The sequence below is a fragment of the Mustela putorius genome, unplaced genomic scaffold (assembly GCF_011764305.1).
Source record: "Mustela putorius furo isolate JIRA1106 unplaced genomic scaffold, ASM1176430v1.1 tig00003859_pilon_pilon_pilon, whole genome shotgun sequence".
In the NCBI taxonomy this organism is placed as follows: Eukaryota; Metazoa; Chordata; class Mammalia; order Carnivora; family Mustelidae; genus Mustela; species Mustela putorius.
Genome location: NW_025422011.1, coordinates 356,884 through 380,847, shown reverse-complemented (window position 1 = coordinate 380,847; position 23,964 = coordinate 356,884). Strand labels below are relative to the sequence as shown.

General features: G+C 48.6%; 1 protein-coding gene across 50 annotated transcripts in view; it reads left to right on the top strand.

Moving 5' to 3' along the window:
- The window catches only part of MADD (MAP kinase activating death domain), a 39,792-nt gene extending 16,116 nt beyond the window's left edge, over window positions 1–23,676 (top strand). For 5 of the 50 annotated variants that reach the window (XM_045065938.1, XM_045065934.1, XM_045065929.1 and 2 more), the window contains 16 exons: window positions 48–198; window positions 513–719; window positions 3,509–3,600; window positions 4,160–4,231; window positions 4,613–4,771; window positions 8,026–8,134; window positions 8,416–8,478; window positions 8,716–8,836; window positions 8,939–9,044; window positions 11,834–11,944; window positions 13,560–13,667; window positions 17,607–17,771; window positions 18,001–18,073; window positions 18,207–18,313; window positions 22,374–22,420; window positions 22,735–23,676. In XM_045065938.1, the coding sequence (XP_044921873.1) occupies window positions 48–198; window positions 513–719; window positions 3,509–3,600; window positions 4,160–4,231; window positions 4,613–4,771; window positions 8,026–8,134; window positions 8,416–8,478; window positions 8,716–8,836; window positions 8,939–9,044; window positions 11,834–11,944; window positions 13,560–13,667; window positions 17,607–17,771; window positions 18,001–18,073; window positions 18,207–18,313; window positions 22,374–22,397 (1,668 nt within the window). In that variant the 3' untranslated portion in view covers window positions 22,398–22,420; window positions 22,735–23,676. The other 45 variants (XM_045065935.1, XM_045065928.1, XM_045065924.1 and 42 more) reach the window with 19 other exon arrangements.
- The last annotated feature ends 288 nt before the right edge of the window (window positions 23,677–23,964 follow it).

Here is a 23,964-nt window from a genome sequence, read left to right as displayed (position 1 = left end):
CACCGAAGGCAGTTTTGCCAACACTAGGCCCTGGCTTATCGTTGCAGGAGGTCAGTCGGAAGGTATACAAGGGGATGCTAGACCTGCTCAAGTGCACGGTGCTCAGCCTGGAGCAGTCCTACGCCCACGCGGGTCTGGGGGGTATGGCCAGCATCTTTGGGCTTCTGGAGATTGCCCAGACCCACTACTATAGCAAAGGTAGGGATCCCACTGGCTGGGCCAGTGCCATCCACAGCTCTCCCACTGATTACGAGGAAAGGGAACTCATTCTTTTACAAGTTCCTCAGGGTCAAGCTTGCTTCCTATCAGGCTTTGGGATTTATTTTTTTAATGCACGTTTGTCTATAGTGGGTACTTTCCAGTCACGAAAAATAAGACATCCACTTTTCTTTCCTTGCATTTTTTCTGTTCTCCATCCTCCTGTAGACTTTCTTCTCCCACCTCACTCCCATAGCTCGATTCCCACTCACTGTGTCTGTTTCGACCTCTTCCTCTATTTGATCTTTTCCTAGAACCAGACAAGCGGAAGAAAAGTCCAACAGAGAGTGTAAATACCCCAGTCGGCAAGGATCCTGGCCTGTCCGGGCGGGGGGACCCAAAGGCCATGGCACAGCTGAGAGTTCCCCAGCTGGGACCTCGGGCACCAAGTGCTGCAGGAAAGGGTCCCAGAGAACTAGACACCAGAAGTTTAAAGGAAGAAAATTTTGTAGCATCTGTTGGTATGTATCACTGTGTTTGGTGTGGTGGAGGGAGGGTTGTGGCTTCTTAAATACCTCTCCCTCCTTTCAATTCATCCGGAATCCTGCCTTTCTTTCCCCCATGCTTTGCTTTCTAGAGAGGGAGACAGGTCTGCGTCCATTTCTGATGGTGTTTCTTTGCACTTCTTTATCCCTTACGCCACCTTTACTCGCCTCCCCGCCCAACCTACATCTTAAAGGAAGGAAGGAGGTTTTGCTTAGAAGGCCAGTGAGGCCTTCTAAGTAAAGGGAGTCTGAGCTCTGTGTCTGGTGCCTCTTTTTATTTATGTCTGAATTTCTTCATAGTGGAGAGCCATGTGAGCTCCTGGAAGCTGTAAGGAAGTTTATAGATACATCTTTGGTCTATAAAATTATGATTATCTGGGCCAGTTTACCTCCATCCAGCCATGACACTACCCTCAAATTTGCTTCGCTGGGGGGTGTCCAGCAACCCTGTTTCCCTGGGCTCTAGACCTCAAGGTATAGATTTCTGAATCCGCTTTTCTTTAACCCTCTCCTTCCTGGACTTGATAAAGAGCTTGTTTGTGTGGAGTGTTTCTCCATTCCCGCTAAGGCCGTTCTTTAGTGAGCTCTCTGGGTGGCACCTGCATTTGATTCTCTCTGTACTTGACCTTGAGTCATCTAGGTTGTGCGTCTTTCTTTGTCTGATTCTGTTTCTGCGGGCAGGATGCTTCTAACGGGTCCTTCTTTGCCATACCATTAGCAGTTGTTTTGTGTTCCCATAAATGAGGATGAGGCACCAGTTTCCTTCGTTGGGGAGCTCCCCTTCTCTAAGCCATTAGAACAGTGTCCTAGAGGCCGTCACCCCTGCCTTCCTCCTGTCTGATGCCACGTTTTAGAAAAGGCCCCCAAGCACAAGTCTGAAGGCCTGGGGTTTTAGTCCCATATCTGTTTCCAGCTGGGAATGAGACTTTGGGAAAACCACTTCCTCTCTCCGGGTCTCTACCTCCTCATCTGGGAAACTAGTAGGAGATCTGATTAAGTAGATATACTCAGGTTCTTCCAGGAAAAGAATCTATCATCAGTATTCTCTCTTCTTTACCCCAACAAAGATGCTATTCTTGAGTATTTCACGTTCTCTGTCCTTTACTGGAAGCGTTTTTCCCCATGACTGGCTAAGAATGGGTCACTTGGCAGGGCAGATGCTGATTCTGAGGGTGAATCAGATTTTTTTGGTAGAGGCAAGGAGGGATGCTGACTGCCTGCCTGAGTGGCCTCTGTCCAGTCCAGCAAATCACACAGATTGGTACTCATGCTTCTGAACCCCTTTGGCTGCTTGAGGTGATCATCTGTCTTGTCTGAAATCTTTTAAAATTGTCGTTGCCCAGCTCATTTGGCAGAGATAGCAGGGCACGATGGAAGTTTAAACTGGTCCTAAGTGACGTGATCTTGAGCAAAGTACTCCAGCCTCCAGAGGCGTCAGTTTCCTCACGCCAAGATGGAGGAGCGTGAGCGAAGGCAGCGCCTTCTCCAGTGTTCCGCAGGGTTCTTCCTACCACTTTCGGGTTCAGGCTAGGAATTTAGAGTCTTTAGTTCATGAGTGGGGATGGAAGGCACTAGATCTCTTGATTTTTAACCCCCCCCCAACAAAGATCTCTTTTTATCTCTTGATTTGTAATCCTGTGCCTGAGACTGAATCAGCTTGGGTGGGTGGGTTTCCATTCTGTCTGACCAGCCTCTGACTCTGTCTGTCTTTCTCTCCTGCTTACATTGCATCTGGGGTAGAATTGTGGAACAAGCACCAGGAAGTGAAAAAGCAAAAAGCTTTGGAAAAACAGAGTAAGGAACAAATGCCCCTTCCTGTTCCCAAATCTCCCATACCTGCCAACTCCCCAGGCCCAGTTGGGGCAGGCTCCCTTTGTCAGCCCACCCCCCCCCCCAAATTTGCTCTTGGGAGGTATTTGGAATGAAAGCAGGTAGGTGGTATGGGACTCACAGGTATGTGACTCGTAGGCTGTTCTTCCCCCCATCCTCCTAGCAATCAGGCTGTAATCAGGGCATCTACTGCGTAAGAACATGGTTTGCTATTGCTCCGGAGTTGGTGGGGAGAATGTTTGCCTATTTCAGTGCCCCTCATTGGCTGGTATCTCCCTCACCCGTTAGAAGGCCTGTGGGCACAGTTGGCAGAGATGGTTGCTGTCCCTCCATGTTGAGTCTGTAGCTTCCCAGCTCTCTCTGGCGGCTTGCCTAGGCACGCTTTCTTGCTTTCTGTCATTCTGTCCTTCTGCCATACCACTGTGGGTGGGTGGGGAAAAAATGAGGGTGGTTTTTATCTCAAATGTAGAGAAATGTAGGGTTGGGGTAGTCAGTATCCACGGAAACAGCTGGTGTTTCTGTATCTCGCTGGGCCTGTCCTTTTCTAGCTCCTTTCGACACATTTGTTGGGGAAGCACTGAGTGGCCTGGGGACCCTTAATTGGTTTCACACACCAGTGAAGCTCCGATCTGAGTATGGGGGAATGTGGTTTAGACATTTACTTGTGGAGCTTTCTGTTTTAGAATGATTTGCTGAGAATTTTCTCAGGTTGTGGAGATGGCTGCAGAACCCCTTGAGGCCAGGTTTCATTTGTCCTACTTGGTTCTTAAGGGCATCTGGGGACTTCTTCCAGTGGGGCCTGATGTGGGGGCAGTCCCTGGAAAGGTGACTGGGACATGCTGAGGTGTGTGACCTGGCTGTGTGCTGTCCCACTCCCTTCACCAGCCTGCCCCTTGCCTTTGTGTATGGAGTGACAGAGGTTTTCCCCTACCCAGGGCCCGAAGTCATCAAATCCGTCTTTGAGACAGAGGAGAAAAAGTCCCAGATCAGTGCGGACAGTGGCGTGAGCCTGACATCTGGTTCCCAGGTTTGTGACAACCTTTTTGGGAATTGTGAGCATTAAATTTGCAATCTCAGAATACTTCAAGTTAAAAAAAAAAAAAAATGCATGCCCAGTGATGGGAGAATGATGAAATAAGTGTAGTACATACACGGAATATTACGTTAGTATCTACTGAAGACTGTGTTTTCAAAAATCTAGTGACACAGGAAAATGTTTTACAAGGCTATGTGCAGTATGATTCCTATTTTATTTTTAAAATGTTTGTAGAGACGACTGAAAGGAAGTATACTAAAACCTTACCAGTGATTCATGTTAGTGGTAGGTTTATGGCTTATTTCTATTTCCTCATTCTTTCGTGTATTTTCTATAGTGAGCATGTATTTCTTTAGTGTTTATTATTTTTCATCAATGCAAGTCATGTATATTTTATATTGAGGAAAAAAATAAACGTCTCATGACCTGTTTAGGGATGACTATAGTAGGTTGGGGTTGAGGAGAAGGAAGACAGTACAGTATTTCTTAGGAAAACTGAGAGTGGGTGGGACACCTCCTCTAATGTGTCCGAGTCCCCGTGTCGTTTCAGAGGACTGATCCAGACTCTGTCATTGGTGTGAGTCCAGCCGTTATGATCCGAAGCTCAAGTCAGGACTCTGAAGTTAGCACCGTGGTAGGGGAACACCACACTGGCATCGTGTGGGTGGGGTGTGAGTCCCCCTTTGGGAAAGGCGGGTGATTTCTCGTTTGGAGGCTCTTAGTCTCATGTCAGCTTGGTTCTCACGGTGAGATGCTCACCTGGCATAGGTCTGTGTGTGCACGATCAGACCCTGAGATTTCACCCAGGGCTTCTCATCTCACAAAGAAGGTACTACCAGAGGCTCTCTGACACACCTTTGAAGTGCAGTGCTTTGCTTGTTTTTGGTTTTGTTTTGTTTTGTTTTTGTTTTGTTTTTGATGGCAGTAGAGAGCTCTAACAGCTGGGCATTTCTGGGAGCCCTTTGCTGGGGAATATCCCTTATTACCTTTCTTTCCTTTCCAGGTGAGTAATAGCTCTGGAGAGACCCTTGGAGCAGACAGTGACCTGAGCAGCAACGCGGGTGATGGTCCAGGCGGTGAGGGCAGCGCCCACTTGGCCAGCTCTCGGGGCACCTTGTCTGATAGTGAAATTGAGACCAACTCTGCTACCAGCACCATCTTTGTAAGTTTTGTTTATTAACAAAAGGAGGTCATTTCTTTCATGGGAGGGAGAGTGGGTTAGAAAAGAATGAAACATTAGGGACAATTAGAAGGAAAAGAGGAAGTAAGGAATGGATTATCCCCATGTATTTGGCTTCAAAGAAAATGTTTTTAAGGCTTTTTTCACAGTTATTTTACTTTACGATCTGGGGCTTTAAGGACCCTTTCTTGGATCACTGATGAGTTGGACTCCCCTCCCAGGCACATTAGGGCTTCAAATCCTATGTAGCAATTATTCCCATATTTACAGTTAGACCAGGAGGTAGGTGTCTTCGTGGCAATGTCAGGGCAATGACACCTCTCATTTTGTGTCATTCTGCCAAAAGTGTGGTTTTATTCTGGTCACTACTCTATTTATATAGCACTTTTTTTTTCTTTTTTAGACATTTATTTGACAGAGAGAAAGAGGACAAGCAGGGAGAGAGGGAAAAGCAGGCTCCCTACTGAGTAGGGAGCCCAATGCAAGGCTCAGTCGCAGGACCCTGGGATCATGACCTGAGCCGAAGGCTGACGCTTAACTGATTAAGCCACTCAGGCGCCCCTTTTTATATAGCACTTTAAAATAGCATTTTAGGGGCGCCTGGGTGGTTCAGTGGGTTAAGCCTCTACCTTCGGCTCGGGTCATGATCCCAGGGGCCTGGGATCGAGTCCCGCATGGGGCTCTCTGCTCAGCAGGGAGCCTGCTTCTCCTCATCTCTCTCTCTGTCTGTCTCTCTGCCTATTTGTGATCTCTCTGTCAAATAAATAAATAAAATCTTTAAAAAAAAATAAATAAAATAAAATAGCATTTTAGGGGCGCCTGGGTGGCTCAGTGGGTTAAGCCTCTGCCTTCGGCTCAGGTCATGATCCTGAGGTCTTGGGATTGAGCCCTGCATCACGCTCTCTGCTCAGCAGGGAGCCTGCTTCCTCCTCTCTCTCTGCCTGCCTGTCAAATAACTAAAATCTTAAATAAAATAAAATGAAATAGCATTTTAGGGATGCCTGGGTAGCTCAGTCGGTTAAGAGGCTGCCTTCAGCTTATGTCATGATCCCAAAGTCCTGGGATTGAGTCCTGCATCAGGCTCCTTGCTCAGCGGGGAGCCTGCTTCTCCCTCCACCTCTGCCTGCCACTCTGCCTGCCTGTGCTCTCTCTCTTTCTGACAAATAAATAAATAAAATCTTTTTAAAAATAAATAAATAAAATAGCATTTTATTTTCTCATATTTCTAACAGTTATTTGATATTTTCATTCATTAATAAATATTTATTAAGTGATTCACTAAGTGCTATATTCTGTAAAGAAAGAGAGTGAATAAGATATTCTCACTCTCAAGAAGTTTGGAGTTGAGCATGTTGCTGTATTCATCTCTTCTGACAGGTGAGGGGAACAAAGCCTTAGGAAAAAAAGAGCTCTCCCTACATCCTACCAAAAGGCAGTGATCAGTTGGAATTAAAGTAATTCTGTTTAGTCCTTGCCTTTAGACACACTGCATTTTGGTGTATGCGAGGCTCTTGAGGCAGCATTAAGCACTCTGATACACTTATCACCTTATTAGAGTTGAAAATGAATATCCTTTTTTGTTAAATTTTTTAGGGGCTCCTCGGTGGCTCAGTGGGTTAGGCCTCTGCCTTCGGCTTAGGTCATGATAATCAGGGTCCTGGGATTGAGCCCAGAGAGCCTGCTTTCCCCTCTCTCTCTGCCTGCCTCTCTGCCTACTTGTGATCTCTGTCAAATAAATAAAATCTTTAAAATAATAATAATTTATTTAAAAATTTTTATTTGAGTTAAAGAGAGATTGTGAGCAGGGGTAGGGAGAAGCAGACTCTCCTCTGAGCAAGGAGCCCCATGGAAGGTTTGATCCCAGGACTCTGTGATCCTGACCTGAACTGAAGGCCGACACTTAACCTACTGAGCCACTCAGGAGCCCTGAGAATGGTATTCCATATAGGAGCTTAAAGGTCCTTATCGTTGGTTTGTGGGGAGAAGGGAGGATGAAATTTAAATGAAATGAAGTATTTAACACCAGTGATCATTCCCACCCTCAGGGCTTTCCGAGTATGTGTTTCTAATAGGGCAAATGACATCCCTGAGCAAAGGTAGAAAATGGGACTGAGAGTCATCAGAGCCATTTGAATTAATGGCCTTAACTCTCCTTGAGTCTAAATAGAAATAGACCTTTAAAATGAGAGTATTTTGAATCCTTCTAGTGTGCCTCCATTCTGGATGTTAAAATAGACATTATGGGATAGAGGTCTTGCAAGAAGCCATTCAGCTGTGTGTGGCCTTTCCTGGCACCTTCCTGGGACAAATTCATGCTTGTTCTGTGCTGATGGGCAAGGGCTGTTTTTGTACAGTTTGGTTTGCCAAGAGCAATTATCTAAATTTCTTGGCTCAAAAAAAGAAGGCTGTTTTAGCAAGAAATAAGTTATATTAAGTCAGTATGGTCCATTGAACAAAGAATTGGGCTATGAACCCAGCCTGGCGTGTAGACACACTAATTAGGTGTTGCCTCATAACCTTTGATCAGTCGCTTCTCTGCTCATGCTATTGCATGAATTGTGAAATGGGCATGAAATTTGCCTCTTACCCACTTGAAATCTTTTTTGAATGAATAGAGAGTCTAATATTGCAGAAACGGCAGGTAAAGTTAGTGATTTTTCTAAGGGACAGATATTTCTAAGAGATGGTAGGAAGGAGGAAATTAACATTTATCCCATCCAGCCATGTACCAGGCATTTATATGTATTTTCTAATTTAATTCCCATAATGGTCCTACAAGGTAGATATATTCTACCCTTCCTTTGACAGGTGAGGAAAACAAGACTCAGAGAAGCTAAATTTTACGTGTCAGGTCACACAGCTAGTAAGAGGCAGGGATCTGAATCTTGGTCAGTCTGTCTTCAGAACCAGTGTTCTCTTCTGTTGCATCATGCTGCTACAGAGGATTCGCTTCTTATTTATTCATTTTAAAGATCAAAGAGTCTTACAGAGACTCTAGGGTAAAGACAAGGAAAATGAAAATGTGATTGCATGTTGTAGGAGGCAACAGCCCAAAACAGCATTATGAGATTGACATCTGGTCCAATCCTTGAGGCGAGCATCGAGCACAAGCAGGACTGCTTGAGTGCATGTTGCTAGCAGAGGTTAATGGGTGTGTGGGCCTCTTAATGCGCTGTGTGGTTCACGTTGCCCTGACCATTGGTACCTCGGGCAGCTAACCTGTCACCTCTTTGTAGGGGAAAGCCCACAGCTTGAAGCCAAGTGTCAAGGAGAAGCTGGTGGGCAGCCCAGTTCGCTCGTCTGAGGATGTAAGCCAGCGAGTCTATCTCTACGAGGGACTCCTAGGTGAGACACAGACTGGGAAGGCCTCTTGCACTGGAAGAAAGCCGGACTCAGCTGGGGATGAGGGTAGCGCTGAACATGTAGCTGCTTAGCTCTGGGCTGATCTCAGTGCTGATGTTAGAGGGTGTGTTATATCTGCAGAAGGTGACTTACTGGGTCTGGAAAAGGCAGTAGGTGAACACTGGAAGAGACTAGATTTTGGTTTTAATCAACAGCCTCTGTCTTTCTGTCTGTCTGTCTTTCCTTTCTTGCAACCATGGTTCTTCCTGCTCACAAATTGGCAGGAAGGGACAAAGGATCGATGTGGGACCAGTTAGAGGATGCGGCTATGGAGACCTTTTCTATAAGTAACCACCTTTCTTTGTGTGCTGTGTTCATCCCTCCTCCTTGGGAGGGGCTGGGCCTCACTTGGAGGAGCTGGGGCTGGTGGCAGGAATGTTAGTTTTTGGGTGGAGAGGCTCACATTTGCTTTGTCCTAGAATTTGTCCTTTTTATCTAGAGCTTACTCTTTCCTTTGGTTTGGCAGCTGTATTCTTTATATGTTAATGTTAAATAAGCCCCTAGAAAAATTCTGTTCCACACAGGCAAAGAACGTTCTACTTTATGGGACCAAATGCAGTTCTGGGAAGACGCGTTCTTAGATGCTGTGATGTTGGAGAGAGAAGGAATGGGTATGGACCAGGGTCCCCAGGAAATGATCGACAGGTATGAGACTTAGTGAATGCTTGAAAAATGCAAATTCAGCCTCTTCCAAGTTAGTTCTGTGGTCTCTTGCCTAAGAGCTGACTTTGCTGGTCTCCTGCTCAGGTACCTGTCCCTGGGAGAGCATGACCGGAAGCGCCTGGAGGATGATGAAGATCGTTTGTTGGCCACGCTTTTGCACAACCTCATCTCTTACATGCTACTGATGAAGGTAATGTCGACTTTGCTTGTGCCCAGCTACTGCTGATGCTGGAAGGACAAGGCCTGCTCCTATGACCTAAATTCTGGAGCAGTTGGGAAGCTGTCAGAGCATCTTACTAGGTCTCTCTTCCTGATTGAAAGTGTGAGGTCTCGGGGAGCCTGGGTTGCTCTGTTGTTAAGCGTCTGCTTTTGGCTCGGGTCATGATCCCAGGGTCCTGGGACCGAGCCGCACATCAGACTCCCTGCTCAGTGGGAAGCCTGCTTCTCCCTCTCCAGCTCCCCTACTTTTGTTCCCTCTCTCTCTATCTCTGTCATAAATAAATAAAATCTTTTATTTATTTATTTATTTTTTTGACAGGCAGATCACAAGTAGGCAGAGACAGGCAGAGAGAGGAGGAAGCAGGCTCCCCACCGAGCAGAGAGCCTGATGTGGGGCTCGATCCCAGGACTCTGGGATCATGACCTGAGCCGAAGGCAGAGGCTTTAACCCACTGAGCTACCCAGGCACCCCAATAAATAAGATCTTTAAAAAAAAAAAAAGAAAAGAAAAAGAAAGTGTGAGGTTGCTACAGCTCACACATGCTCTGTTTGTCTAAAGCTGCCAGGCTGTTGTACTGAGGAATGTTGTAAAGGTGATTGGTGATTCTATTCCATTTGTTCATTTTGAATTGTATTTTCTTATTTATTTATTTATTTATTTTAAAAATTATTTTATTTATTAATTTGACAGAGAGAGAGAGATCACAAGCAGGTAGAGAGACAGAGAGAGGGGGAAGCAGGCTCCCCGCTGAACAGAGAGCACAACGCAGGACTTGATCCCAGGATCCTGGGATCATGACCTGCGCCGAAAGGAGAGGCTTTAACTCACTGAGCCACCCAGGCGCCCCTTATTTTCTTATTTAAAAAGATTTTTTTGGAAGGCTCCTGGGTGGCTTAGTCAGTTAAGCATCTGCCTTCAGCTCAGGTCATGATCCCGGAGTACCAGGATCCAGCCTCACTTTGGGCTCCCTGCTCAGCAGGGGGCCTGCTTCTCCCTCTGCCCCTCGCCTTGCTATGCTCTCTCTCTCTAGCTCTTTCTCTCTCTCAAATAAATAAATAAAATATTTTTTAAAAAATAAATAAAAAATAAAATTTTAAGTAATCTCTGTGCCTAGCATAGGACTGGGACTCACAAGCCCAAGATTAAGAGTGGCACACTTGGGAGGTCTGGGTGGCACCATCAGCTGAGCATCCAACTCTTGGTTTCAGCTCAGGTGATCTTGGGGTCATGGGGTTGAGCCCTGTGTCTGATTCTGCACTCAGCGTGGAGTCTTCGTGGGACTTTCTCCCTCTCCCTCTGCCCCTCCCCACCTGTCTATCTCTCTCTCTCTCTCTCTCTTTCTCTCAAATAAACAGGGGCACCTGGGTGGTATTGTCAGTTGAGCATCTGACTCTTGGTTTTGGCTCAGGTCGTGATCCTCAGGGTCAAGGGATCGAGTCCCACATCGCGCTCCCCACTCAGCAGAAAGTCTGCTTCTGTCCCTTTCTCTCTCCCTCTGCCCACCTTCCCCACCCCGGCCCTCACTCACACATGCTTGTGTGCTCCCTCTCAAAAATAAATGAATACATCTTTAAAATAAATAAATAGCTCTTTTTAAAAAGAGAGTTGTACACTCTACCAACTGAGCCAGCCAGGCACCCTGTTTATTTTGAGTTTTATTTTCATTATTTATTTATTTTTAAAGATTTTATTTATTTATGTGAGCAGAGGGAGAGGGCATGAGCCAGGGGTGAGGGAGAAGGAGACTCCCCACCGAGCAGGGAGCCTGACATTGGGTTCAATCCCAGGACCCTGGGATCATGACCTAAGCTGAAGGCAGATGCTTAACTGACTGAGCCACCCAGGCACCCCCTATTTTGAATTTTAAATTGGCTTCCTTTGCTAAGTAGTTTTAGGATGCCAGTAGAACTCCATACAGAATACGATGAATTTAAAAAATAGTTTCTAAAATCTTCGGATAGTCAGAATTCATTTTTCAGCACTAGCCCTTTATCATATAGAATTTTCCATAGGTGTAAAAAGAGCTACTCGTTAAAAATTAATGGCACGTTCTGGGTTGACTTGGTTGTACTTGTTATAGCTGTGGAAGAACTATGTTATCAAACAGAAGAGTCCTGCTTTGAAAGGGAAGCATAAGTTTGGGGTTGATGGGTAGAAGAGAGTTGTTTTGCGAGTGAGTCCCTAGGTTTCTTCTCTTTCTCCTCTCTAAACATGCAGGGTTTAGTTGATCCGACACAGAAAACACCTGACAGGCTGACTTAGTTTGTTTCATCTCTCTTCTCTGGTGAACTCCAGGGGTCCCGGTGAACTCTGGTTGGGAAAGGGTGATGATCCTGAACCCCGGGAACATGTCTCTGCTACAGCCGAGCCAGAATGTTGCTCCTCTAAAGTCTCGTTTCTGAACTATACTCCAAGGAGCCCCACGAGTTCTTATGGCCCTGTCAGGGCTCAGTGTTACAGTTGGGGATAGGGAGGAAGTGTCTCCTTGAACCCCAGTCCATTTGAACCAGACCTGCTCTAAAAGCTACTTATCTACAGCAGCCACCCAGAGACAGCCAGGGTTTTCCTTCCCAGCCTGTTGGCAGAACAGTTGAATGTTTTCTCTCATATTCAGTGATGTAGACTCAGAATTGTCTCACATGGTACGAAACTTGCTTGTACAGTCCCCTCTATGTCATGTCTATGTCTATGTCATGTCTATGTCTATGTCAGTTGCAAAGAGAGCAGAGCCCTCATTAAGATCCCATTCGGCTTCGCAGGTAAATAAGAATGACATCCGAAAGAAGGTGAGGCGCCTAATGGGCAAGTCGCATATTGGGCTTGTGTACAGCCAGCAAATCAACGAAGTGCTTGATCAGCTGGCGAACCTGGTAAGCATGTCTGGGCTGTCCCCTAGGCTCCCCTCCCCCTGGCACTTGTCACCTTCCAGGCTAGAGCCTTGTCACCTAATGCAGAGGCTTCCCCACGGGTCACTTGTTGGTGTGCATATTTTTAAGACCCCCAGTTTTGAAAATAGGGCTTTGAGTCTAGATGAGGTGTTAGTCCCTCTGTTCTGTGACAGGATTCTCTGTACTGAACCATCCTGCACAACCACTTCTGCGTGTGGTCTGTGGACTCCTAAGGATCCATGAGCTGAAAACTATTTCCATAATAGTACTAAAATCTTTGCTTTTTTGTCCTGGGTTGACATTTGCACTGATGGTACAAAAGCAGTGATAGCTAAAACTGCTGGTAACTTTCACACAGTGAAGGCAGTGGCAGTAAGCCGTGCTGGGAGCCATGGGGCAGGGGGCACTCTCAGTTTAAAAAAGAGAAAGAAGAATAGTTGCACTTATGAATGTTCTCAATGAAAGCATTCAAATCATTAATTTTACTAATCTGATCATTGATGATACATCTTTTTAATATTTTATGTGACCAAATGAGAAATATACAGGAAGTATTGTGCTGCAGAGCAAAATATGATTGTTTCAAGAAAAAGTGATTGTAACAGTTTGAGTTGCAAGGTGAACTGTCAGCTTCATTCATGGGACATAATTTTCACTAGGAGGATTGACTAACTTTGGTTGTTCAGACTTTTAAGCTTGAAGCTTCCTGATATTTAAAGGCTTTTGTAACAAGATTGATGATATTAATCAGTGTGATTTTTTGATACTCTGTAATGAAATGTGTCAATATTTAGTAGAGCTACATTACTCCTTAAACCCATAGTTTTTGAAAGGCCATTATGTGGTGTTACAAATTCAAGTGTGAGTAAAGATCCAATCAAAATGCAAGGTAGACAAAAGGATTTCATGCCACAAAGTATGAAATGTTCATTGATGGGTTTTCAGATTTCATATTGCAACTATGACAAACTGTTACTTCTCAAGTTTTGTTATAATTACCAAAGAAAAATGATCATATTTATCTGGAAAAGCTATTAAAATACTCCTCCCTTTTCCAAATATATGTCTGTGAGACCAGATTTTCTTTATATAACTCAACCAAACCAACATAACACAGTGGATTGAATGCAGAAGCAGAAATGAGAATCCAGATATTTTTTAAAGACAAACATATGCAAAAATGTGGAACAATGCCAGTCTTCTCATTTTTTTGCTTGTTTTGGGAAATAACGTTATTTTAAAAAAATTACTTATATTACCATGTAATGGGTGTACTAATAGAATTCTTAATGACTTCAAAATTAATATTTACTTTTTTCAGTTTTAACTTCTAACATGGTAAATATCCATAAATATAACTCACAGAAACCTAAGCTCTCCGGAGTCATGAATAATATTTAAGAGGTATGGGAGTCCCAAGGCCAAAAAGTTTGAGAACGCATCCCTCCCTCGTGGCCTGTGGCCAGCAGATGGCACTGTGCTCAGTAAGCTGATAGGAATTTACTCGCTGAAGTGGGGGATGGGGCCGGAATTCTTGGTCCAGAGAGCTCTGTGAGAGAGATTTACCGATGTCCTTAACAGATCTCTCTTTCCTCAGAATGGACGTGATCTCGCTATCCGGTCCAGTGGCAGCCGGCACATGAAGAAGCAAACATTTGTGGTACATGCAGGGACAGACACAAATGGAGATATCTTCTTCATGGAGGTAAATGCTAGTTCCTATGTCTCACAGGAACATTTGAGAGTCACAGGGAAGAACTCCTAGACCGGATACTGGAATATTTCTCCCACTTAATCTCATTCATCTTCATGATCCAGTTATCATTAAATCGTCAGGCTCTTATGCAAGTAATATAATGGATAATTCACCTTCATTTCTTTTACATATGTGTTGAATAGATAATGTAGTCACATTGTCGGTAAGTCAGCTTGAAACAGTAGGCATTAGGAGTCTCGCTCTCTTTCTTATCCCTTTCCTTTCAATTTCCCCTCCCCTTCACCACTTCCTTCTGTAGGTAACCACTTCTGTGGTTTCCTTTGTATCTTTCAGTGGTATTTTATACAAACACACAAAAAAATATAAAGTTAAGTTCCTTTTCTTTTTTCTCATAGAAAGGTAATACATCATATCCACTGATCTGTACCTTGCTTTTCTCATTGAACATATCCTGAAGATCTCTATGTCAGTACAAAAAGAAAGTTCTTTTTTTTTTTTGATTGAAGAAGAGCTGACGTACAATGTTGAATTAGTTTCAAGTGTACAGCATAGTGATTTGGTGATTCTGTACATTGTGCAGTGCTCACCATGATAAGTGTGGTCCCCATCTGTCACCATACGTCTCAATGATGTCATCTGCTGTTTTCCCTGTGGCTCTCATTCTTTTTACGGCTGTGTCATGTTCCATGGTGTGGTTGTACCGTAGTTGACTCACCGGTCAGTATATACGTGCCCTTGGTTTTCTTCACGTCCGTGCTGTCGCTCACCGTGCTGTCGTGCGCGAGGCCGCACCTGCTTCCCTCCACACACGCACAGGCGCTGGAAGAGCTCGCAGAGGCTGTCACCGCACCAAAGGGAAAAATGCATAGATGGCTTTGGCTGATAGGACTCTGAAGTAGCTCTTAACATCTAACAGTTCCCCTTCCACTCTGCCATTTCTTTCATTGAAGAAAGTGCCGCACGGAGTACCTCACGTTCTAGACTTTCTGCTGGTTGCATCTCTTTAGTGTTATTAACACGTTTCTTCATCACTGGTATTTTTTATAAACACTAGTAGTTTTTCTAGGGGTCAGGTGAGTTTCAGATTCAGTATTCTGGCAAGAATACTTCATGGGTGGTGTGCATACTGCCTGTTGCCCAACTTGCTCACCTCTCTCTCTTCGAGATCAGTGGGTGTAGGTACGGGCTGCCTGACCTGTTCCCTGTGAAGTTCCTCATCAGTCCTTTGAATCTGCCTATGGGTTTTGCCATGCAGAATTGTTTTACTTTTTTTTTTAACCCCTCCCCCCAGCCCTTGGCAGAATCTTTTTACTTTTACGTAGTTGAATTAGTTAGTCTTTTTTTTTTAATAGCTTTGGATTTTGAGTCATAGGTAGAAAAACCCTTCCTTATTCCAAGATTGTAAAGGAAATTGGCTTTGGTTTCTAATTCTAGAATTAATTTTTAATTTTTAATTCTAAAATACTGGTTATTTTTAATTCTAAAATGAATGAAGGAACCAAGTATAACTCCTATATAAAGTAGTAAAATTAAATAATTTTACAAGTATTCTGTTTCCTTTTGGTTTATTTGAGTTTGATTTTTACACCCACAGCTTTCTGAATGAGTGGTTTATCAAGTATGGGGCAGATGTTCTGCCCTGAAGCCGACACACACGTGTTGGTGTAGCTGAGAAGAGAGTCATGTTCATGTCACTGTGAAGTTTTAGAATTTGGTTAGGTCTCTCCTCGAGCTGAGGACTAACGGGATATCTGTACCATAAAGAGGTGGCAGCTGATTCTCACCCTTTCCTTTTATTTTATTATTATTTTTAAAAAGATTTTATTTATTTGACAGACACAGTGATAGAGGGAACACAAGTCAGGGGGGTGGGAGAGGGAGAAGCAGTCTTCCCACTGAGCAGGGAGCCTGACACGGGGCTCAATCCCAGGACCCTGGGATCATGACCTGAGCCAAAACCAAGAGTCGGACGCTCAACCAACTGAGCCCCCCAGGTGCCCCTCACATGAGAATTTCTATAGACTTCTTAATTTCATAGATTCTTAATGTGAAATTTCTGGATCAAACTTATACAGATTTTAAATTTTTATAGATTCAGCCAAACACCATTGGAAAGACTATACCAGTTTCTATCTCCACCAACAGCATAGATGAGTCAGGTACATTGTTACTGTCATCTCTCTAGCCTGAGAAAACTAGAATCGAACTAGGACTAGATTTCTAGTTTCTACTCAGCTATTATATGACCTTGTTCTTCATAAGGCTTTTGAGCCTCTGTAACTTCTACATAGTAGACTAAACCTGGTAGTTTTTCATATTCCTTTTTCATTCACTTTAAATTATGGAGCACATACTATAGGCCAAGGTACTGTGGGTATGTGGTTGTAGCAGTGAGTAAGCGAGACATGGTTTCTGTTGCCCGTATGGGGTTGACAAGCCATTGGGGAAGTCAGCTAAGGAAACGAAGTGTCAGGAAGTATGATGAACGTTATGGGAGAAGATGCAGAGGGGCAGGCAGTGCAGGAATACATAGCAGAGGATCTAGGAGTAGTGGATGACCCCTTGGAAATGACCTTGGAGCTTACATTTAAAAGAAGTATGAATTACCAGCTGGAGTCGGGGAGGGGGACAGTTCCACGGGTATTTGAGGTGAAATGGACAGAACTTAGTGTAGTGAGAAGGAAAAAAGGAGTCTCACATCACTCCTTCATTTTTGGCTTGGACCGCTGGGTGAATGGCGACAGGGAACTCGGAAGGAGGATCTGCCCAGCAGAAAATGCTGACTTCAGATTTGGGCGTGATGAGAGCAAGGTGCTGCCTGTGAGCCATCCAGATAGAGGTTCAGGAACTCAGGAAAATGGGTCACATGTGGAGAAAGATTTGAGAACCATCAATGGGGTTGTGATAATCATTGTTACATTTTTTATATTATAATTATAATGTTATAGCATCTAATTATAGGGACTTCCTATGTGCCCAGCTTTGTTTGAAGAATTCTATGCACATTGACTTATTTAATCTCCATATGAGGAAATGCAGATGAGGCCAGCTTGTCCAAGGTGACCCAGCTAAGTAACGGGAAGCGGGGAACCTAATGCAGTCTGATCTGAGAGGGAGAATGTTGAATAAGAAGAGAACGTGAAGGGGGCACCTGCGTGGCTCTTGATTTTGGCTCGAGTCATGAGATCGAGCCGACATCGGGCTCCACGCCAGATGTGGAGCTTGTTTAAGATTCTTTCCCTTTCCCTCTGCCCCTCCCCACCCTGACTCACTCTCACTTGCATGCACGGACACACACTCTCTCTCAAAATAAATTAATTAGTTAATTAGTTAATTAAATACTTAGAGTATTAAAAAGAGAATGTGAAGGAGAAGTTTGCCTTTTAATTTATACCTCCCTGTATTATATTTTTTGCAATAAGCATTGCCCATGCGTCACTTAGGTGATTAATTGTTTAAAAGATTTGTGCAGAACTAAGGCTAAACCAGTATTAGAAAATCATTGATTCCCTTTTTCCCTCCTTGCTTAAGCCTGCTGTAGTCTCCTGCCTTTGCGCGTCCACAGAGATCATTCCTCAGGGTGGCACGTGGCGGCATGAGATCCTCTTAAGTTGAGAGCATATAAGAGGTGACAGACGTGGGTTGAAGTGAAAGTTGAAGCACCGATTGCGCCTCCTTCCCTGCCCACAGGCTCCTCTCCATGATTCCTTTTGTTTCAGTAACCTTTCTAGCAGACAGTACGTCCGGCAGGTCAATGTCTGTGTCCCTACAAAGGAAGACGGTAAGCAGGAGGCCGAGAAGCTGACCGTGGGGTTGCTCCCAGGACCAGCCGTCCTATCCTTTCCCCCCAGAGACAGGGCCGTGCAGCCTGGGCTGACGGAGAGTCCAGGCGACAAGGCCCGCTGAGGCTCCCCATGGCCTCCGCAGGTGTGCGATGACTGCGTGGTCCTGCGGAGTAACATCGGGACGGTGTACGAACGCTGGTGGTACGAGAAGCTCATCAACATGACCTACTGCCCCAAGACCAAGGTGCTGTGCCTGTGGCGCAGAAATGGCTCTGAGACTCAGCTCAACAAGTTCTATACCAAGAAGGTACCCAGGAGCTCCATCCGGACGGGGGTGGGTGCTGAGGGCGAAGCGTCGAGCTTCTTGCAAGGAAGTTGAAGTTCCACGATCCATGTCGAGAGCCCCCTTTATGTCTGGCTGTCATGTGGGATGCGGCAGGCTGTCCCCGTGGCCTGGCCCTGGCTGACGGTAGAGAGTGGAGCAGGGGGACCCTGGGAGGCCCAGATGACGGGATGTTCTGTCCCCCGTGCCGCAGTGTCGGGAACTGTACTACTGCGTGAAGGACAGCATGGAGAGAGCCGCGGCCCGACAGCAGAGCATCAAACCCGGTGAGAAGACAGTGACTCCCCGAGCAAGGGCCTTCTGCTTGGTTCTGTCCGTCCTGAGGGTCAGAGGCCTAACCAGGAGCTCAGGCCCGGGGTCCCCGCCCCAGTTAGCTGACGACCTCCTCCCCCACCGCAGGCCCTGAACTGGGTGGCGAGTTCCCTGTGCAGGACATGAAGACTGGTGAGGGCGGCTTGCTGCAGGTCACCCTAGAAGGGATCAATCTCAAGTTCATGCACAGCCAGGTAGGTGGGAGGGGCAGCAGCGGCTGCCTGGCCCTGTTCTTCCATCCGCAGAAAGGCTCAGTGCCCAGGTCCCAGTGCTTTCCCAGTGAGCCTCGGGGCCTTCGGGGTTAGTGGGAGGTTGGGAGCAGCTGGACCAGAGACAGAAATCAGAGGGAGGGCGCAGTGACGTTGGCCACCACCCAGAAGGTGCAGGAGGAGCCTCCGTGGGAGGTGGGGAAAGAGAGGGAGCCTTGGTGGCTAGGCTGCCTCCGTCCATTAGACCCAGCACAGTGTGAGTGGGAGCGTCTCACTTGGCCCTTCTTCGCACAGTGTCTGCCTTGTTCCCTTGTTCCCAGGGTGTGCTTCTGCTTGGTGGTTTTGCTTTGAGAGTCTAGACCAGCTGATCTCCTCACGTGTTTCCGGTGTGCACGAAGCTAGTGTGCGTGCGCGTGCGTGCGTGTGCGCGTGTGGAGCTTGTGTCTGTCTTACCTGGAGTATGTGTGTTTATTTGCCCATTTCTCCTGCTGATTCTTCTTCCTATTCTTTCCGTTCCTCTGAGTGTCCCCACTCTGTCCCCTGCTCCACAGGCCCCATTCCCCTTCTTTTGGCTGCGGAGCACTTCAGAGTCCATCTTTCTCTCATTGTGATCCCACCATAGGAGCTGACTTTTTTTTTTCTCTTGGTCTTTTAACACAGTGTTACTTTTTCTCTCAGTGGACAGTCCTTAAGCTAATTCCTTTCTGAGGCCAGCGCGTCATCCCAGGTCCGTTCCCAGTTCTGTCTCTTCACACAAGTGCCTTCCCTACCCCTTCCCTGACATCCTGGTTCCTCCCCTTGAGGCTGTGAGCCAGGTCGGAGTGTGCGAGCACCACAGCCCCGGGCCAGGCTGCACACACTCGGGGGAGGTGGCCCTCTGGACTCCGTGGCTTTCTTCCTCCCCTTGCCATTGTAGTTTCTTCTTTCAGGAACCCAAGCGGGCAGCTTTGGTGTGATGGGAAACAGCTGCTCAGGCAGTCTATTTCCAGCAGTATATTTCCTGCCTGTGACTTTAATATATTAAATAGCATACCTGAGACCTTAGGGTCAGCCCAAGGAGAGGTTTAGTGAAGCTCTTTCCTGGAGCACGAAGGTGCCGGCACTTCTTGGGGAACAGGCTTCTGACCGCCTTTTAGTGCTGTGGCTTCCCCTGATGCCTCACCTTCCGAAGAGGAGGTCTTATTAAACAGCGGCCAGCCCCCTCCTGGGTCCCCCCCCACCCAGACCGACCCAGTGTCTAACCAGTCCATGGATAGGTACAAGCTGCTGGTCTGTAGTTTAAGGCTTTGCCCTAGAAGAGAGATCCTGCTGAGAGGGGGAGTCAGGCCCTGACTGATCACAGGAGAACGGCCGTGGGGTCTGTTGGAGTTGAGGACGCATTGGCCTCTGGTGGAGTTCTCCAGGGCGGGGTCACAAACGGATCTTCCGGGTCAGGATGTGCTTGGACTCAGAGCCCAGCTTCGTTACTCGTGAGCAGATAGATTGCTTGATCCTGTGTCCTTCTCTGTAAAACGAGGGTCGTGCTGCACACTGGGCCGCATGGATGTGAGGCTCGCAGATAGGATTGTAGAACTCGCAGTCGGTGCTCCCAAGCGATAGCCATTGTTCTCTGCCGCGTACCTCTTGGGAGAGCCTGGATTTTGTTTCAAGGATGATATCAACACCTCCCACCCCGAGGACAGTCCGAGGGGAGCTTTGCGCCCGTGCCAGCCCTCTGCGCCGGAGGAGGATGCATGGAAGGGTAGAGAGCTGATGGGCTGACGGGGGAGACCCCCGGGGCACCGTGTCCTCCAGGCGCTGCCCTGGGCAGAGGGTATGGGCGGGCAGCCCAGGACAGCAGAGGGGCCTTCGGGTGGGGTCTGACCATTAAAACTAACACCTTCATTTCTCTCCCATGCTTTCTCCTCCGGCCAGGAGCGGAAGGTACATGCCCTTTCTGCTGTCTTCGCTTCTTAGCGCTTTGAGTTGTGTGTGTGTGGATTCTGCGGCCCTCCCTCTGGGAACTAGGTCTTCTGTGCCGGGGGGGCGGGGCTGTAGCTGGGGGAGCGGGCAGCCTGGGCAGGGGGAGAGCCTCCGGGCCTGACCCCGCCCTCCCTCCCTCTCTTGCAGGTTTTCATAGAGCTGAATCACATTAAAAAGTGCAATACAGTCCGAGGCGTCTTTGTCCTGGAGGAATTTGGTAATTACACTATTTTGCTCTTAGGTCTGGACTCACATGGCAGTAACTCAAACCTCGGCGCTCCAGAGGAGGGACTAGAGGCAGAGAGAAGAAGCGCCTCTGCAGAGAGGTCAGGAGGCTTAGGAGTGACAGGGAAGCAAAGGGAAGCCACGAGGTGCCAGGGGAAGGAGGAAGAAAGAAGAGAGAGACAGTGGCTGCTAGGGAAGGGGTCGCAGAAGAGCAAGTGGCCTTAGATGGGTTTAGAGCTCAGAAACGCTCCAGTGGTGCCTCCCCCTTCTCGGCCAGCTGGTGGTCAGAAAGTTCTGGGGCAGAGCAGACGGGCAGTTTTCAAGCTCTGCTGTGTTCATGTCGCCTGCTGAGCTCCTCCTAGCAGCCCAGGGCTCCCTCCAGCCACCCCAGTGCCCCCCTGGCATCCACCTGGCCTCCATGCTGGAAGAGGGACGTGCGGGGGCCGGGTAGCCACTCTAGAGGGCAGGGAAGCCCCATGGGCCTCCGAGGCAGGCAGGGCAGCTGTCGCCGGAGGCTGGGAGCCGGCCTCCCCGCAGCCAGGCGCTGCTGCTGAGCGGTGGTGCTGTAGTGGGTTCTCACCCTGGGGCTTTGAGTTCCTGCTGTGTTTGTGCTTCATTCTTTTGTGCCCCTCATCGCTGCTATGAAAACCTTCGTTCTCCAGCAGGTAAAGTGACCTCGGCTCGTGCTGCCTCCCACAGGACCCTGCCTGGGCCCCGCCGTGGGTGGGATGGGCCCCTTCAAGCAAACTAGCTGCTCACTCGCCAGTCTGTCCCATCCCTTTTCTCCTCACCCTCCTCCTCCCGGCCTCCCTCCCCCCTTGTGCTGGCTTACTGGTTCTGAGTTTCCCCCCTGTGTGCTCCCTTCCCTGTTCTGCCAGAGAGATGTTTGGGGGAATCTTTCAACTCAGGAGAAGGACCTGGGCTTCTTGCTCTACCTATGATGAGTTTATCCCCTGGTAACCCTGGGTCCCCCCACAAGTTCTACCTCCCAGGGTCAGTAAAAAGGTGTGGCCAACTCTCATCCTACCTTTTCTGGCCCCCAGGGGGACACCACGCCCCTCTGCTCCTACCTCCAGGGGCCATCAGGATGGCTGAGCCCCGGGGGGGGGCCTTCCTCCTTCCTCTGGCCAAGCAGAACCCCTGCATGGCCAGGGCAGGGGTGACTTAGTCTTGCATTCTGGGCTGTGGACATGTGTGTATTTTGCCTGATGGTCCTTGTCACCTCCCTCCCCGGGTGCTGTACTCGCCTGTCTTCTGCTCGGTGTGTCTGCTCCAGAGCCCTCTGACGCTCTCCCTCACACAGGCAGGCCTGGGCCTCTCCTGCCACTCAGGGAAGGACGCTTACAAGTCTGCTGGGTGTTAGGGTCATGCCACTTCCCCGTCCAGCCTCAGGACGCTCTGCGTAGGGGCTGGGGGTACAGGGAACCATGCTGAACACAAACAGAGTGTTGGGCTGGGAACGGGGAGGAGTTCTTGGGCGTCTCAGGTGATGGCACAGGCTAGAGACGACTCTCTTCACCCGGCCGACACGGGGGGACACCCCACAGCAGCTCCTCGGGGCCGTGGTGAAAGGCCAGCCTGCTCCCGTGCTGAGGCTCTCACAGAAGTGGCTAGAGTTGCAGCCATCGAGCAGGGAGCCACGACAGAGCGCACAGGCCTGGCCGAGGAGTCTGGGGCCGTGTCCTCTCACCCGGCAGCGGCTGGGCAGGAGCTGTCCGAGCAGAAGCCGCTGCAGCCATTGGGACAGGCCACCGTGGGGAAGGGGACCCCGGTACCGGGCGCTGCCGCCTGGGGGAGCCTGGCACTATCGCTCTTAGTTTTGAACTTTCTGTTTTGTCTCTTGCCCGTCCGGTTTTAGTTCCTGAAATTAAAGAAGTGGTGAGCCACAAGTACAAGACACCAATGGTGAGTGTGCCCCCCAAGTCCGGCAGGCCGGTCTGCACAGGGCTCCCCGGGGACCTTCCCACAGGAGTGGGGCGGGCCCGCCGAGGGCACGGGGGCAGGCCGACCAGGGATGGCTGGAGAGCTGAGCTTGGTCTAGATGCCGCAGGTTCAGCTGAAGCCAAAACGAGTCTTCAGCTCTGGGAGAGACCCACGCACACAGATGCCCTGTCCCACCGGCCAGCCGCGAGGGCAGTTTCCTGCTGGGCGCATCTCCCCACGTGGTGATGTCGGGAGTCTCAGGAATCTGATCGGTCTGGTTTTCCTCTCCCCTCTAGGCCCATGAGATCTGCTACTCTGTGTTGTGTCTCTTCTCATACGTGGCTGCAGTCCGCAGCAGGGAGGAAGACCTCAGGACCCCGCCCCGGCCCGTCTCGAGCTGATGGGAGGGGTTGAGAGCCCCCCAGTCCAGGGGATGCCCTTGCGTCTTCTGTTCGCAAGGACACAATGCTGCGCGTGTGTTCTCTGCAAGCCCCTAGCCGTGGCTTAGTTGGTTCACAGTTGTGTGTCTCAGCGTGTCTTAGTGTCTGTCACAGGGCTCCGCTGGTTTCCTCTACCTGCTCCCTCTCCATTCCCTGGAGACCAGTCTACTCTTCCCTCAGGGCTCAAGAGTGATGTCTGTCTGTCTTTTGGGCCAGTGGCTTCTAAACACTCTGAGTAGAGTAGGAGCCCACCGTTGCGTGTCCCTGAGAGTTGTGTTGTGGTTCCTCATCCTTGGCATTCTTAACCCTCCAGGGCAGGGCTCTGGCTCTCCGTCCTCCGGGATCCGGCATGATTGGGTGCTGGGCGAAGTCCCACTTGGTACCGAGGGAGGGAAGCTTGAGGCCTGTCTGCCCAGACAAGCGGTGGGCAGGGAAAGGCAGGGAGAGTCACGGGGTGGCAGAGTGAGTGGCAGCCTCCCTCGTCCTTACGCCTTTCCCAGGCTGGTGGGGGCAGGGAGCGAGGGCTCCTTTTTGCTGAGCAGCAGTTTCCCTAAGGTCGGCCTTGCCTTTGGCCTGAGAGAGCAGAGTGGTTGGGCTTGGAGAGGCCCAGCGACCACTGGCTGCCAGGCCCAGGAAGCCGGGTGGGATGGGGCCAAAGTCAGTGAACACAGCCAGTGTCTGCAGGCGGCGTCTCCTGGCACCGGGTGTGGGCAAGAGATGGTTGTACATAGTTCAGTGCTACATTATTTATAGAAAATGTACAGATGTGTGAATGTGAAATAAATATCCTCAGCTCTCCTTGGGCCCCTGACTGCCTTGTATTTAACGATGCCTCCTCTCAGCCCGGGCCTGAGGAGGTCTGTCCATGGACTCCAGAAAGGCCACTCAGGCCTCGAAGGAGAGAGATGAGACCATGCCCCTCTGAGTCCTGATATGCGGAAGCCCCAGCCTCGCACCCCACTGACCCAGCAGGGCCCCTCACTCGGAGAGGTTAGGAGAGGGGCTTCCTGCCCTCTGCCCCCTCGCCCTGCAGGGAGCGGCTGTGCTAAGAAGTGGCCACTGGAGAAAGCAGCCAAATGGGGCTAA